Source organism: Gossypium hirsutum, chromosome A13 (genome assembly GCF_007990345.1).
Source record: "Gossypium hirsutum isolate 1008001.06 chromosome A13, Gossypium_hirsutum_v2.1, whole genome shotgun sequence".
NCBI lineage: Eukaryota > Viridiplantae > Streptophyta > Magnoliopsida > Malvales > Malvaceae > Gossypium > Gossypium hirsutum.
The window spans coordinates 107,145,713-107,163,795 of NC_053436.1; the positions used below are offsets into that span (position 1 = coordinate 107,145,713).

At 29.8% G+C, this 18,083-nt stretch overlaps 2 protein-coding genes across 4 annotated transcripts; one reads left to right on the forward strand and one right to left on the reverse strand.

Moving 5' to 3' along the window:
- The first annotated feature begins 604 nt into the window (after positions 1-604).
- On the forward strand, positions 605-3,908 carry LOC107893321 (vacuolar protein sorting-associated protein 32 homolog 2). 3 transcript variants are annotated; one of them, XM_016818272.2, is made up of 8 exons: positions 605-762; positions 913-1,017; positions 1,893-1,992; positions 2,620-2,705; positions 2,841-2,932; positions 3,066-3,180; positions 3,309-3,501; positions 3,646-3,908. In XM_016818272.2, the coding sequence occupies exons 2-7, from the start codon at positions 946-948 to the stop codon at positions 3,498-3,500; spliced, it is 657 nt and encodes a 218-aa protein (XP_016673761.1). In that variant the 5' UTR covers positions 605-762; positions 913-945; the 3' UTR covers position 3,501; positions 3,646-3,908. The 3 variants fall into 3 exon arrangements, with proteins under 3 accessions (XP_016673761.1, XP_016673763.1, XP_016673762.1); XM_016818274.2 differs by having other exon boundaries at positions 3,685-3,908; XM_016818273.2 differs by having other exon boundaries at positions 673-784.
- An 11,764-nt stretch (positions 3,909-15,672) lies between these two features.
- LOC107894456 (zinc finger CCCH domain-containing protein 20) lies at positions 15,673-18,067 on the reverse strand. The gene has a single exon (XM_016819729.2). The coding sequence runs from the start codon at positions 16,815-16,817 to the stop codon at positions 15,816-15,818; it is 1,002 nt and encodes a 333-aa protein (XP_016675218.2). The 5' UTR covers positions 16,818-18,067; the 3' UTR covers positions 15,673-15,815.
- Positions 18,068-18,083: the final 16 nt, after the last annotated feature.

The window sequence follows — 18,083 nt, forward strand, 5'->3', positions numbered from 1 at the left end:
ATCAAGTTATAATTTATTAATTTGATAAATTTGATTAAAAATTTATTAAAATAATAATAATTCAATTGTGAATTTAATTGACTTGTATCGATTTTAAAATTAATAGATTTAAAGTCATTTTCAAAATTTATAAAAATACAGTTGTGATTAAAATTTTATTTATTATCTATAGAGTTACATATTCTAATAGTCGATTTAGTAAAAAAAACATATAAAATGTGATTAATAATTATTGATTTTTTTTAAAAACGTGCTTAATATTAAGCTCTTGTTGATCCCCTTTGCCATATTTAACCTTTAATCTAGAAATATTTAAAATAATATAAAATATTTTATTCATAAAATAATACATAATCTTTTAATTTATCAAATAACATTTCAATCTTAAATAAATTAAAAAATTCATTAAAAACCCATTTTAAACTCGTTTAGAAAATTTTAAAAAGTCTCCTTAAAAGATTTAAGGAAGTCAATGCTATTACATATTAAAAAAACTAAAGCTTGAATACCATATTTTAATATTGCAGCACTGAAACGACGGCGTATAAATGTATGGAGCAGACGGGGCCCAATCTATTCCATTAAACCGACCTAGTGGCTGCCACGTGGAAAGCCGACAATTTCAACCGTCGTGAAGACGAGGCAAAGCTAACGCAGTTTATTTCCCTCGTAAAACAATACGCTGAAGCAAAATAAAAAAAAGGGAAAATCAAAATCAAAGTCCTCAAATCCCTAAAATCTCTAAAATCTCAAGTTTTACAGGTTAGAAGATTTCCCCCTTTATGTAAATATTCTTTATTTTTTATTGATTCTTTTGTTTTTTGTTTTTTTCCTGTTATGAGTGATTTATTGATTGTTTTATTATGTTTGTTTTGATCTGATCTTATCGTTTTGGTGATTGTTGTTGAACAGGAGATCGGGGATTTTGATCTCAAAGAGTTCATCATGTTTAATCGACTGTTCGGGAAACCTAAGCAGGAAACAAATGCTCTAACCACGTTAGATAAATTAAATGAGGTGTAGTATTTGATTTTCTTTTGTTTTTTCACTTTAATTGGGAAATCAGTTATTCATTTTTGTATTTCTCTTGCTTTGTTCGAGTTCAAAAATTTGAAAATTGGTGATTTCGGTGTGTTGAATTCAGTAGTCATGACTCGTTAATTGACGATTGATTATTGCTTTAGGAATTTGCTTGAAGGATTTGAGTTGATGGCTGACGGGTTTATGGAATTTTATGATAACTCCTTGTTTTGAATTCTTATATTGTTTGATTACATTTCGGAAGTGTTGTTGATTTGTTGTCAGTCGCTAATGAGCAATAACATTGAAGTTGAATAAAAATTTCATACACAGAAAGAAAGAAAGAAAATTAAATTACTTGGCTGAGATGCACGAAGAGAAATTTATCCGCCTAGTAGATCAGTCCTTCAGAAAATCAGACACTTAATGGAGATGGGGTAGTTGTTTACTTTGGTTGATAACTTGGACGTGAAATTTTTGCAATAAATGTAATAGTTTTCTGACCCAAAACTGGTTAATATATGGAATTCATTTGTTATACTTAAAGAACAACTTATCTAGTATTGTTATTTAGTTGAAGAGAAGGGTTTCAAGGATAAAAGGAATGAATATCTCTTTTATCGTGTATGCATATTCCTTGCTGATCTCGCTAAAAGTTGATACTATGATGGACTGTGATCTTTTCTGTATTTAGAAGTTTGTGTATTAGGGATAATTTCAAAATTTTAAGAATCTTAATTTTAGTGATTTTTATTTCGTCTGGTGCTGCAAAATGCAAATTGCAGTCTGTATTCGTTTCCACTGAACGACTTACATTGTTTCTTTTCTACGTTTTGCATTAATGGGATCCTATATTGATCTCTATCATATAGACCCTTGAAATGTTAGAGAAAAAAGAAAAAGTACTTGTGAGAAAAGCAGCTGCAGAGGTTGAAAAGGCGAAGGAACTTGCAAAAGCAAGAAACAAGAGAGGTATGGTTGCAATGTATATGCAAATATAGTTATTGTTTTCCTAGTTTTCATTGATTTTCTCTGTTGCAAAAACATATCGATGATCAATGGAACTGGCTGACTTTTGACCTTGTAAATTACATTAATTCCCACCTTTGGTTTCTTGATGATTCAGTATAAATATGTGGAAAGGGATATGAAATGCTGTATAATAGAATTATCATGATAAATTATTGATATTATTTTAGTATTTATATTAGAAACTTTTTTTGATGTTTTCTCATAATAATCCTCAGCCGTCCCACTTATGTCCCCCAAAAGGAAGGAAAGAATTTTTTAGTTGCCCCTGAAGAAAAAAAATGAAAAAGAACTCAAATGTTTTACAGCGTTGCAAGCTTTATCTTTTGGGGTCCTTTGATACCTCAATGACTGTAAATCCTGGAGCTTTATCATATCATATGACTGTGAATGTGATGTGCTCATGTCATATGTACTTCTGACTTTTGAAGTTATTTTCCTTGTGTAGGAAAATAAATGAAAGTATTTGTTTATCATCTGACTTATGCCAATTTAGAACCCTGTTGAATACATTAATTGCCAACTTTACTTAGTTAACTCTTAGCACTCATCGTTACTACTATCAAGCAGCGGCTGTACAGTGCTTGAAGAGGAAGAGACTATATGAACAGCAAATAGAACAGCTTGGAAACTTCCAGCTTCGTATTCATGATCAAGTGAGCTTGGATTTTGTTTTGTTTTGTTTTTCCTTTTTAGCGTTTTAATTGTGCTCCAAAAGCTTTTCTTGATTTTTTTAACATTTCTTATGATGCTATATTTATTGGTATATATCAACGTCTACTGTTCCACAGATGATAATGTTAGAAGGTGCCAAAGCCACAACCGAGACTGTAGATGCTTTGAGAACTGGAGCATCTGCAATGAAGGCAATGCAGAAAGCAACGTATGTGATCAATATTGTTCTTTGTTAGCTAGAAATTTGCTTTTCAGATTTTTCTTTATTATAGTTGTCCCTTATGAGGCACAGACAGGCAGTGCCTAATTTTCCTTGTTTTATTCAAATGGCTTCTTTACAGTAATATAGATGATGTTGACAAAACAATGGATGAGATCAATGAACAAACCGAGAACATGAAACAGATTCAGGATGCACTTTCAACTCCTATTGGAGCTGCAGCTGATTTTGATGAGGTCAGTACTTTTCTTTTATGCACACTCTCTTCTTATTCTCTTACCCTCTATTATTATCTATGTTTACACCTATCATGGCTAGCATTTATTCACATCGAAAAATGAGTTGGAAACTTTCGATGCTGCAGGATGAATTGGAAGCAGAACTCGAAGAACTTGAAGGTGCTGAGTTGGAGGAACAGCTTCTGCAGCCAGCAACAACTGCTCCAGCAGCTCCAGTCCAAGTGCCTGCTGGCAGACAACCAGTTCGTCCTGTTCCTCAGAAGCATACTGCTGAGGAAGATGAACTTGCTGCATTGCAGGCTGAGATGGCACTTTAAGGTAATCCATTCTTGTCCAGTTTTTAGAATCACAGATGGTGCAGAAAGCATTGCTAGTCGATGTTGATATGGATAGCTAAGTCACCAATTATAGCGTAACTGGACTGATCCTTTCAATGCTAATCGTTTTTCTTTCTTTCTGCAGGCATCTCAAGTAGAGAACTGTTTTTGTTGCTGTCTGCAGTTCATGTTGCATAGAATGAAAGAGATACCACACTGTATTATTGAATCTGCCCCTTTGATTTATGCGCATCTAATCTTTTACGTACACTGTAAATGGAGATCGCGTGAACCGAACAAAACCCTCTCGTTTTTTTCCGTGTTCTTTCGATAAACACTTGTTATATTACACGAATCCTTGTAGCTATCTTGACTTCCTGTGTAATGTCAATAAGAACATTTGATGTTTTTTTTAGTCCCAATGAATGTGCTTTATCGTGGTTGGAAGCTTGGAATCACTCGCGGTGTTGCAAAGTGATTTTGGCCAGAGTGAGAGGCTCGAGTTACTACTAATTTATCATAAAATTATAAAGCTTGGAATCACTCGCGGTGCTGCAGAGTGATTTTGGCCAGAGTGAGAGCCTCGAGTTACTACTAATTGATAATAAAATTATAAAAATGTTATCGTAAATTTCTTTTTTTTAAAGAATTTTACTATTTTTAAATAGTGAAACAGCCCGCTGAACCAACCAATTAAACTGCATTACATATTTGAAATTACATATTTGAAAAGTATTATTTAATTATATGATTTTTTTTTTATTGTTTACCCATCCTAAATTATTAAATTTTCATAATGTTTGTGTGATTACACAAACATTATTTAATCACAAATTATTACAATATTAATATTATAAATCTTATTTTTTTATGCAATATTAATTAATACAAAACCTTACTCAATTAATACATATATTACAAACTCTGTCATGTTATAAAAACACAATATTATCTAATTAAAAATTTATTACAATTTTTCTAATATTTTATTTAAGTTGCACAAAATATTACCTTATTAAAAAAATATTATAATATTAGTAAAAAAATTAGTTGACATATTCATAACTAAATTTATAAACAATTCTAATATCTCAAAAAGTGAAATAAGTAAAGAAAATTCACTAACATGTGCATATTTACTTGTAGTTTTCAATAAATTTTTTTTCACTTAAAACCTATAATATAAACTGAAAAAAATAAAAATAAAATTTTTATCATGAAAATCTAATAAAATATGGGGATCATTCTTGATATTATGTCATTTTTATCTGATAAAGTCAGATACCTTTGCTGACTTCACCTATTTTCACTCCAATTCAAAAAAAAATTAAATAAGCAATAATATTTTCTTAGCAATTTATTTTATGCGTATTTAGTTAAAAATTATTCTATTATCTATGAATAGGAGTGGAGTAAAAGAAGCCCATTTATTACAAGTCAAGACTTTAGTTCCATCAACGTGTTACTTAGTCAAAAATTATTCTATTATCTATGTATAAGAGTGGAGTACAATAAGCCCATTTATTACAAATCAAGACTTTAGTTCCATCAACGTGTTTGTAATAGGCCCATTTCACCCGGGCCTGTTAGAAAAAAAACCAGAAATTAAAAAAACAAAAAAATAAATTAAAATAAAAACCAATAAGAGTTCATTAGCAAAGTCCATTTACAAATCACTTATAACCCAACAATAAAAGTCCAAATAAACCCGAGACCCAGACTAAAACCCAAACCACTCACTTAAAACCCGACCCAGTTATAGTGGCCCAATGCTCGAACAGCCCAAACATACACCAAGGCTCAAAGACCAAGACCCTAACCCAAAATCACATTACACCCAAAGCCCCTAACCTAATTCATAAACGGCCGAAAAGAGCCCAATAGCCTGAAAACACCAGAAACCCTAGAGGTTTCTGGAATACGCTAGAGTAGCGCCAGAGGATCCGCCTCCCACGATCGGTTTCCCACGCACGGCCTCTACGTCGCCATGAACGACTTCCTCCGTACGATCATTCCTGCAACAGAATACACAAGAAGCAGCAATAACAGAATACAAGGGAAAAATAGCAAAAAAAAAATGGAAATAGATTGTTTGTAATTTTAATTCTTATTTTTCCGGCTATAAAAAGCCATCGAATGTAATCTGTCGAACTTACACATACTGAGTAAAAAAGCAACCAAATTATTGAAAGGTGATTTCGAGTGCTTTACGCTTTCTTTCTTTTGACTCTGTTTCATTTTGTTATAAAAAACAAAATTTTATAACAACAACCCATCTACAGGAACACCTAAAGGAACCAAATTTGCTTAAATTTTTAAGTAATAGATTGCATGTTTCTTCATCTTTGTTACTGTTTGATCTTTAAGGTAGAAAAGAAAGTCATGGCTGGTTGCTCTTTTGGAATTTTGGGATCCAAAATTTCTAAGTATAACAAGTAGATAAGAATGGAAAGATAAATATTTTATCATTTTAGATAAAATAAAAATGTTGGAATGGTGTTGCCTATCTGTTTGTTGTTGAAGGATTAAAATGAGGGATACATCAATGCTTGCGAGACGGAGTTCCTGATTTTGCCAGAGAATAAGTGGAAAGGGATCGAAAGGGGAAGGCTCTCTGACCATATGTTTTTTGATTTGGGGGAGGGGAGTCTTGGGTGGATGTAGGATCTGGAAAGGGCATTTTTGCAGGAAACGAAAGGTGAAGAAGCTTGGGAAGGGAACTATTTAGGTAAACGAAGAATTAATTGCTGAAGGTTGCTTTTTAAGAGAGTTTACTGCTTTTGTTTCATTTTGCTGAAGTATCAGTGGCTTCTAGAGCTTTCTCCTGGTTGGGTTGATGGGCTTTAGTTTGTTCTTGTTGATGAAAAATTTAGGTGAAAGGGAAAAAAATAATGGGGGAAGAAAGTGACGATGGCCATTGCAGTTTGGGATTTTGGTGGGTGGGCTTGGTTATGTGGTGGGATTTTATGGTTAAATTACACTCAAGTTATTAAATTATTGATAATTTTATATTTTGGTCATTTAATTTTAAAAATTACAAAATGATCATTAAATTTAATTAAAGGATATATTTTGGTTTTTTAATATTTTTACAAAAATAAAAACATAATTATATTAAAAATGTTATTAAATTATATATTATTAAATTATATATAATAATAATTATATTAAAATATGATTAAGTTATTTATTATTATTTTTATTAAAATTTAATAACAATAGCAATAATCATTTATTTAAAAAAATTATGTTAAGGGTGTTCTGGTCATTTTAGCTTTTTTCCTATGCTATTACAACATCTATTCCATTCAACCAAACACAAGAATTCTATTACAGCTCTGTTCTATTTCATTGAACCAAACAATTGAATTACTGATTACAGCTCTATTCCATTACAACTCTATTCAATTACAGCCCTATTCCATTACAGTGAACCAAACGTACCCTTAGAGTTTTCCATTTCCCCATTTGCTTTGCCGAAATGTTTAGGTTTTTTTTAGAGGCTGTTTTTCTCTTTTAATTGGTGACATGGAACGACGCCGTTTAAGGCATGATTTGGTAGCCTTGAAACGACGCCGTGTAGGTCTATCCGGCCCGATCCGATCCCTTGCCCCTAGGATCCGCACGTTTCTGTAGAGAGGGGATAATTGCGCGCTAGGTCCTCCCTTTTCGCTCGATCATTCAATTGCACATTATTTGTTTTACTTTGTTTTTTTAAATTTGGCTTTGTAATTTGTACACGAATTCATTTTGGTCCGCGCCTCAACGTTGTGTTTTGGGATCTGAAATATTTCCAGCTTTGGTCCCTGTGCATTCGTACGCATTGCGCGTTGGTCCCTATTTTAATTTCAATAGTTTATTTTATTTATAAATTATTCCTTCTATTTTAGCTCTATTTTAATTGAGTTTTCTATTTGTATAACTTACTATTTTAGAATTCATTTAATATTTTTTATATATGTGTTGAGCTATTTTAATAATTTTGCTTTGTTTTTATTTGTATAATTATTTTGAAGTTCTTTTTTATATCATATTATTTTAACATTTTGTATAATATTTGGTTTTAATATTTTTATATATATTTGTACATATATTATTTTGATTGAGTTTTCTATTTGTATATTACTTTAAAATTCACTTAATATTTTTTATATGTGTTGAACTATTTTTAATAATTTTACTTTATTTTTATAAAATCATTATTTTGAAGTTATTTTTTATATCATATTATTTTAACATTTTATATAATATTTCGTTTAAATGTTTTTATATATATTTGTACATATATAATTCATGGTAAAATTAATTTGATCCTATATACATATTTAATTCCATGTTATTTTTACATATAATTGCTTCTGAATTTATTTATGTATATATATGTTTTTTAAAACCTATTATGTTCATAGTTTATTTCCTAAGATCATATTTTATTATATACCTTTGTTTTCCTTTCATATTTTATGCATTATTTAAGTTATCTTTTATTGTGTGTATATTGTCAATTTTAAACAAATGTAATTTTTTTAAAACATTTTGCATATTATTTGATTCAAATGTCTCCATTTTATAACAACTATTTTAATGATTATATATATTCCTAGTTTTTTACGTGAATTATTTCAAATTCTAGGGTGTAATATTTGTGCATCAATTCATCATTTTATAATTGTTTTGTATCATATTGGCCCCGAATTTCTATTTTGTTTTGTACATTTTGTATTGATTGTTTTATATTATGCTATATATTATTGTTGCGCATATTATTTATTCGTTTTTTTTGTATTATTATAATAATTGTTGTTCATCCATGCTTGAAATTTTGGTTATATTTTTATTGGATTTGTTATATTTTATTGTCTGTTTATTAATTGGTTTCTCAAGTTTATATTATCTTCATTCACCAAGTATAGTACTTTATTTGTGCATATTGTCCCATGTTTATAATTTCGCTTTTTGTTTACAAATGTTACTTTGTAATTTACAACTTTTTATTTTAAGATTAAATATTCAATTTTATTTCAAGTCAAATTAATGCGTTTTAAGTTGGTTTTACAATTATTCATTTGAAAATTCCTTAAAACAAAGGCAATGTTTGATGTTTGGAAATTCGGGGAATCGTGCCCTATCGTGCTGGGTTTCGATAGTTTGTTCAAAATAATCAAATATTCCTTTAGAATTTCACTCGTGTTTTCTAAATTCTAAAACAAGGCACTGTTCAATGTTTAGAAATTCGAGGAATTGTGCCCTACCGTGCTGGGTTTCGGTTTTCTCGTTGGACTAAGTAATTGGGCATCCTTTTGTAATTTTCAACGTACGAGCTTTTGGAAGTCAAAAATTAATCGTGGTTTCAAAGGTATAAAGGATCGTGTCCTATCGTGCTGGATGTGATGCTGTATTCCTTTGAAACAAGAGAATTTTAACGACTAATTTGAGCCATTCAAATGTTTTAAAAGGAACCATATTTCAAAATATGTTTAAATCTTAGACATAAGGACAGTTCTTAATCAATTTGGTACCAATTTTGGGCGTAGTGAGGATGCTAATCCTTCCTCATACGTAACCGACTCCCGAACCCGTTTTCTCAAATTTATGTAGGCCAAAATTAATTTAAATGGAATAAAATGTTTTATTAGGTGATCCAATCACACCTAAACAAAATGATTGGTGGCGACTCCACACTTGTTTTAAAAGTCGATCTCCGTTTTTTTCCAAAATAAAAAAATGGCTTCGACAGTGTTACTTCAATCTTGTGAGAATTAGTTAACCTCTGGACCTAAACAAGTACAGTAAACACTAAGAAGTTTGGGGAATCCTAAAAGAAGTTAATTACAAATGAAGGTGGGCTGCCTCCTTTTTATATGCCAAGCCCCTTTAATTCTCCAGCTAATGATACCAAGTCTCTAGAATATCCTACACTATCCTAGATTAATATATGCAATGCTACATTATTCTAGAATTTTCGGAAGATTCTATTGAACTCCACAAGGTTCTGGTGTCATCCATGACCTTCCAGACTCTTCCAAGGATTTTAGGTCTTCTCCCACATCCTAAGACCATTTGGCAAGGCTTTCTGGGCTTATTTTTGGTTGAGAATCACTATAGGCCTCTTGTGCCTAAAAGAGCCTCCTTGGGCCTTTAGTGAGCACCATTCGCACACTTGGTTACTTCCTTTCACAAAGACCGGTGAGGGTAAATTTTAAACTTTTAAGGAGAAAGTAAGAAGAGATGAAGTTTAAATAGGAACACAAAGAAATTTCATACTCAAACCTCTGATAAGTTTTGAGATTTATTGAAAAATAAATTTGTATATTCCTGTAACCATTGAATAGATATTCATTGGGGATGACACTGAATTGCTATTTAATGATTTTGAGGAATCAATCCATAATGACTATTCAATGGAATAGATTTTACAGTCAACCAAACAATTGAATAGCTTTGTTGTGTTGAATAAGGTAGGAATAGTTATGCCATTCATGTGAACCAAACATTGTGTTAATGATCTCTAACTGTATTTGGGTGGTCTGCTTCACGCCATGGGTTGCTCTGCTCATTGGCAAATCATAACGCATTTCTACTAAACTTCACCCCTGCAAGTTAACCTAGCATTAACCCCTCTTATTGGAACTAATAGAGGCAGTAGAATGACCATTTAGCAAGACTAAATAGGTGACAATAGTCAAACAAGACACGATCAAATTCACCCAATGTGCACTAAAACCCTACTTGAACATCATACATACCTCTTAGAAAACCTTCTACTTAGATCTATCGTACACTTTCCAACTCCCTTTCCTACTTCTCAATGAATGCATTACCTCATAGGCAACTGAAAATAGATAAATATACTTTTTGGTATTTATGTTTAGTTTTAATATTTATTTTGATATTTATATTTTTTTTTCAAATCGATACTTGAGTTTGATTTCTATTACACAAATGATACTTGAGACTAATAATGTTAATGTTTTCATATTTCTAATAAATCTTTAACACTTAATTCAGTGATTAATTTACAAAAAATAATTCAGATTTTAATACGAAAACAAATACGAAATTTAAACTTCAAAAAATTCATTAATCCTAGTGATTATTTCAAATCTAAGTGGTGAGCTTGTAGAGTAAAAAATTTGGACCACATTACATTTGAGCGCAAATCATAGTACCAAAATCGGTCCACTGGAACATCAAATTCCCAAGTGGTCAAGTGCAGTAAAATTTAATATCGTCAGCCTCTTGCCATCAAACGAAAGAAATATTCTGTACCAACCCATTTTATGTACATTAATTGGGCTGCCCATCTAGTCCATGCCCAACATCAAACACTTATTCAATTATTACCAGAACATGCCAGTTTTCTTTTACAATACAATCTCAAACTTAAACACATCTATACGGATTTGGTTCCACATCATTATTTTTCATTCATTAATATTTAATACATACTTAATCACCATTCACATGTAATAAATCAACCGTATATGCATCTTACACATTTACCATACGGGCAAACTTGGAGATAAATCAAGTATAGGTAAACTCCCTTTCGACCAATTGCTTAAGTTTAGAATAAGCTGGCTGCACTTCATAAAAAATTGGGTTAAATTTTTAATAATGATATTTATGATACAAATTATTAAATAAATATATTTAGAATTAAAATATTAAATTATTCTAACAAAACTATGCATACGAAATAAATTTCAATATTAAATTATCAGGTCACGAAAAATAAAATAAGCATAAATATATATATATGTCAAATTCTATATAAAATGAATTTTTAATAGGTAAAAAATCATATATATATATAAAATTAATTATTAATAGGTAAAAAATCATATATATGCTATAATGAGAATACAACGCAAACTTTCTCTAAATTTAAGCACTATGAGAAATATTATGCAAAAACAATTAATTATGAAAATGGCATGTGAACCAAATTAATTATAAAAATAGGTATTTGTTATAGTGTTGTGTCGGTGTCATCTGATATATTGGCGGCACCAAATTAAAATGTGATGATTTAAAATATTCATAGACCTGATATGTAAATTTCTCATTTTGATTGACTGTTAAAAAAAGCTTTTTAAGGGTGCTGCTAACAGTATTTTTACTTTGTATAAATTATAATTATAATTATTTTTATTATCAATTTGATTTAGAACACGGTATAAAATTATAACTATAAGAACTTTAGAAAAATATTGTTATGTATAAATTATAATTATTAGTTAAATTTATAGTTTCCAGATATAATGTAAGCAAAAGAAAACTATTATTAATACCGTTAACTATTATGTTAGACATAATTTGAACAAAAAATTATTTTTTGAAAAATAAATAAAAAAATTCCAGTTAAAATAGATGTTTTTATAAAAATATTTTTTAGTATTGAAGAGGAATAAAAAAAAGTAAATAAAGAGAGTTTATGAAGCAATTTATCTTATAGTTCAAAATAAAGAGGGATATGAATAATACCAAAATGAAACCGACAACATAATACATGCATTATTATGTTGAAAAATGGGGAAAAATGAGGCAAGCAAAGAAATAAATAGTTGGTTTAGTGGGGGATGAATTCGTTGAAACATTGTGGTTAGATTGTAGGTAGGGACTAGATTTATAATATTAGATAGACAAACCATGTGTGTTCTCTTTTATGTCAATAGCCATTCACTTTAAGTAGGTCGTCGGTTGAAGGGACACCATTATCCGGATTTATTTTGAGGTGGTATTAGTTATTATAGGGGCATCTTAGTTTACGAGAGGTTGATCGAATCGAGTGAATTTTTTTTAAGTTAATCATGTTGATAAATTTTATTTTATTAATACATTAAAATTTTAAAAATCAGTTTAACCTCTTAATTCTCAAGTCAAAAATTTTAATGACTTCCTCCAAATTAGTACTCTTGTTGATTTTGGTTTAATCGGTCCGACTGATTGATCTGGTTAAATTTAAGTTTTTATGATTTTTTTTATGAATTTAATAAATTTATATAAATTTTAATATTTTATTAATTTTTTATCATTTTTATAAGTTTTTAAGAATTTTAATATATTTTTATAAAATTTTAAATATGTTTTTATTAATTTTATAAATTTATTAAGTTTATTATAATATTTATAAGTTCTAATTATTTTTTATAATTTTTAATTGTTTATATCAATTTTAATATTTTGAAATATTTTTACAATGATTTTTTAATCATTTTATATGAGAAAATATTATATCAAACTAGAAACTGTCATGTGTCACCATCGGATTGATTTGTCAATTTATTTTAACGGTCAATATGGTCAATGACAAAAACCATTAAAGAATGGGCTTAATTGATTATTTTAATTATCATCAGTGCTTAATTGGGTATGAATTTAATCTCAGGACTTAGTTAATTTTTTTCATATTTTCTTAAGGGCGTTTTGACATATAAGCCTTCTTTTCTATATGTTCATAATAAACTTTATAGGGTTTAATATTATTTTATATTTATCTTGACTTGTATAGAATAGTAGTTAAAACTATTGTCATACACCCGTTTGACATGGGTTCAAACAGTGTAACATTTATCCCCTACCCAATGTAAAAAAAAATTTATATCTATAGGTATAAGTAAAATATGTCATAATGACTTATTTGGCCCTCCTACTTTAAAAAAAAAAGTCATTTAGCTCACCATTTAATTTTTCGTCTATTTTAGTGCTTGAATGAAAAAGTTAATGTTTGTTAATTTTACTGACATGAAATCCTCGTGAAAGTTCATGTGTATGTTACATTAGTAATTAATTAATTTTTTAAAAAGTAAAAAATATATAATTTTTATACGTTTTTTAAGAATTCTATTCACTTTTATTTTATTTTTTTATTTCTAAAATTTTAAAAGTTAATTAATTACTAATGTGACATACATGTTATGTAAACAAACTTAACAAACATTAAATTTTCTATCCATTTTTGGGATGATTTGACAAAAATCCAAGTTTAAAAGTTAAAAAGAAATAAAATTTAAATGGAAAATTAAAATAATTTTTTTTGTAAAGTTAAAAGATCAAATAAGTCATTATACTTTAAAATAATTTAATAAAATGTGATGTTAAATAATCTTAAGTTTCATCGAACAAATTCAAAACCTTACATTTTAACTAAATAAAAAAGTGTAATCATTTATGGAACCACTAAGAGACCGAGGAGGTCAAAGCACCCTCTAAAATGGTAAATTTTTAATTTTACATCTTTTATAATTTATAAAATTTTAAATTAATAATGATAAAATTATATTTTAACCCCCTCAAAAAAATAAAAAATTAATTTAAATCTCTAAATTATAAAAATATAAATTATTAAAATGATAATATTATATTTTTACTATCGCAAAAATATATAATTTAATTCCGATCTTTTTAAAAGAAATTTTTAACTCCACATTTTAATATAATCCAACCTAATAATATTTTACACGCCTCAGAAAGAAGAACTTAAAAATTAAAAGAATTATTTATTTTTACCATCGTAAAAATATATAATTTAATTATGATATTTTAAAAAAAATTCTAACACCACAAGTTAATATAATCCAACCTAATAATTTTTACGCGCCTGAGAAAAAAAGAACATCAAAATTGAAGGAATTATTTGACAAACGGCCCGACGGTTTAAAAGAATCCATGAGAGTACATCAATCATATCATCGTCACCATCATCTCTACAAAGAGCTAATGATCTTACAATAAATTTTTACTATTAGATCTTTCACTGTGTATACGCTATAAATTTAATAATTATATTTTAATTTAATAAACTTTAGTTCTTGTAATTTTCAAATTAATTAGTTTTAATTTTTATGCTTTTTAAAATTTTAAAATTTAGTACTAATTAAACGATAGCAATTAAATTAATTTAGTTAATTTCTGTTATTAATCTTGTATTACGTATAAAATTATAGACTTAAGGTATCTTAGTTAGATAAAAAGTGGATGAATGGGAAGATGCAGTGAAAATGCGGGAAAAAAAAATTGAGTTTGCTTGATTATAGAAAAAAGTGAGATGCAATAAAATAAGAGGAATAATTATTTTCCATCATAATATATCGAAATTAATACATTCTAATTGGAATAATGAGAGGAGAGAAAATAAAAGAAAAGTGTATGTTAATTCAAAATTATACATTTTTAAATATTTTTTATTTTTTTTATTTTTCAAATCTACTAAATAACAAACGGAAAGAAAATTAGTTTTTTTCTTTTCATTTCTTCGTTATTCCTATCAAGCACGCATAAGGAAAGAAAAAAAAATATGTTTTTCATCATTTTAATTTTCTACCCCTTCAATTTTCCTTCTTTCCAATTTTTTTTTTCTCATTTTACCAAGCAAAGCCTTAAAGCCCTTTTTGGATTGACGTTTATCTCTAGTGCGATACATTTTACTTTCTTTTTGTTTCACGCTACAATATATAATCTCATCGCCACAACTATTTTAACACTAACAGCAAGTAAACGTACCGTTCATCCAAAAGAACCCTTTTAGTCACTATATTTTTTAAATTTTAAAATTTCAATCTTAATACAAACAGTAGTATTTAAATCTATAATTAATTTTTTTAAAAAATATATAAAAATAATTAGTTTACATGACATTATATATACAATAATATATTTATTGCATCAAAATTTTAAAATAACATAACCTAACTTAATAAATTTGATAGCTAACATTTAATAATGCCTATAATTTTAATATAAAAATTGAAAATCATCAAATTAAAATACAAAAACTCAAATCCATAATTTCTACTAATGGTAGAATTTGACAGTCACTCTCGGCTATCTTTCCAAAGACGTCTCTTTCATACTGAATTAATACAGATGATATAATTTTTTATATAATATTAAAAAAAACAATTTAAATAGACATAAATTTTAAAATATTCATATAATTAATTAATACATAAATATATATAGCTTACTTTTTATTTAATATTATAATATTATTATAAAATTTCATTTCATCACCATCATTATTTTTATACTTATACTAATTAAAGATAGAAATACTATCTACCTAAACCCACCCTAAACTCAAATGTGAAATTTAAATTTTGACGAAAATTTTTAATAATAATAATCTACTACAAAGTTTTTAATAATAATTAACAATTGTAAGCATAAATTCAACCTTTAAAATAATATTTTGTAAGAAATAATATAATATTTTACACTGATTCGACCGAATATATATGGCTCGTATTTTCTTCTCATATCCTTCGGAAACTATTTACAGAGAAGAAAAATAAATGATGGAAGCGAGTTTGCTCAGTTCACCAGGTCCGAAACCCAATCCACATCTGGACCTCCGGAAACCAGACCCGAGTAAACCCTTTCCAAAGAATTCGCTTGGCTCAGTTTCTCAAATATTTTTGAACGCAAGTGCTTTCCCGATTCCACTCTTTCCATCACAAACTCTTCTCCACACTCGAAATCCAAGTACCCAATCCCAGGACGGGTCAGGTTTCGAGTCGGAGTACTAGGTAGGCTAGATAAACTGGGTCGGATCATTGACCCTTTTGGAGACCCGAAACCAGAAGAAGGTAAAGACTTGACTTTACCGAGCCGCAAGTTCCTTAAAGAAGCCACCATAGTGTTAATAGTAGGCGGCTGAGCTATAGGTGAAACCGATGGCGAACACTCGGCCGGTGGAGAACCGGAAAACGACATTGCTTTCGTACAAGGTGGTGAACTATCAAAAGAATCAGCAAAGTTGATAACCCTAAGCTGGTCCGGAGTATGAGCAAAGAAACAGACCCGACGCCGACAACCCGACCCGTCTTTACACGGCAGGGTTCGGTAACGAGCAGGGTGTAGCCAGCACTCAAAAACTCCATGAGCGAACTCGCAAGAGTCTCCTTTCCGACAATTCCCTTTCTTGAAATCGGAGCAAGCCATACCGGAATAATGAAACTTCCTCGGGTCCCTCCGGCGAGCTTTCTCGCCGGGATGAGCGTATGGACACTCGGTCCAATCATGCGACCGGCCACGCCCGCACCGCCGGACTTTGAACTCAAACATCCGAAAATGATCGCACGAGTAAGCATCGACTGGAGAACCCGGATTGTAAAGGCCCGAAATCTCGGAATCCGACTCGAAACCCGGCTCGTCGGACGGCAAGTAACATTGCAGCGCTGCTAACGCTTCCTGGAGGTAAAAGGGGTTGCCGTTATCACTGAAGTTGTTCTCCGCTGCTAGATCATCGCCTAGATAAGGCCAAGGCGGAACGAGGACCGTCGGATTGAGTTGACGAGTTTCTTCAAGCATCATCTTTTGATGGCAATTTTATGTTTATTAGATATTGTATGGAAAAACTCCGGCAAGGTTAGCTAGCTTTATAGGCAGAAGCTAGCAGTGAAAAAAAAGGAGGGAATTTAACCATGGTTAAGTTAAATTAACCACAGTTAGTTAAATAATCAAGGAGGTATAATTTTGTGTGTTTCCCCTTTCAACTGCAATAGAACTATATAGGTGGAGGGGAAGTGTTGGTGTTACGGACTTTTTATTTAAGTAGAGGTGAAAGTTCTTGTTTGATCGCCAGTGCTGTCAGAAGTTGAATTTTACTGGAGAAATTGAATACTCATTGCTACGTGGCTTAATGATGAGGAAGATTCGAAATCGTTGGTGACAGAGCTGTAAGGTAAGCGAGGCTTTCGAATAATTAATTTAGCTAGGTCCCTAGCGTTTCAAAAGCGCTGGAGCTTCAGATCCGCTGGATAAAACTAGAAATTCTATTTTTTTCTTGAAGAAAGAAAATAAAACTATTTTATTAAATAAAGAAAAAAATTGGCAAAAAAATAAAGAAAGTAATTTTGGTAATAGGGAGGACCAAAAAAGAAAAAGGAATATAAAATATGACAAGGGGTATTCTTTTAGGTACTTTTGAGTTAAAAATTGAAATAAAGTAAAATTTAGTCTTTAATTTTGATATTTTTTTAATTTAGTCCCTAAATATTTTTTGGTTCACATTAATATAGAATCGTGATAATTTTTTCAATTTCTAATATTATGCCACATCATCACATAAAAATATAATTTTTCCTTAAAAAAATGAGGACTAGAATTAAGAAGTTTTGTCGAGTTTAAAGATTAATGTGGACGAAAAAAGCTTAGAAAACAAATTGAAAAAAGTTAGGGATTTTTACCAAAATAGTACCAAAAAAAAAGAAGAAAAACACGAACATAATACAGTGAAAATGTTATGTACCAAAATGGTACACCAGGGTGGTGTTGCTTATGGGAGAGGTGGCACTGAAGGTGGAGGTGCCAGAGGCGGCAGCAAGGATGCGCGGCCTCCTTTGTTTTTTCTGTTTGGGGACCATTATAAGGCTCCCCAAGTTTAGCAGCAGCTCTGGTGAAGCAAGAACCAAGGAGAAGAGAAAAAGGAAGAAAAAGAGAAGGAGAAGGAGATGGAGGCACTGGTGAGGGAAAAAGAAGAAAGAAAAAGAAAAAGAAAAAGAGGAGAGGATAGAGAGAAAGAAGGAAGGAGAAAGAAAAGAGTAAAAAAAATAATAGAGAAAAAGGTATTTTTCAACG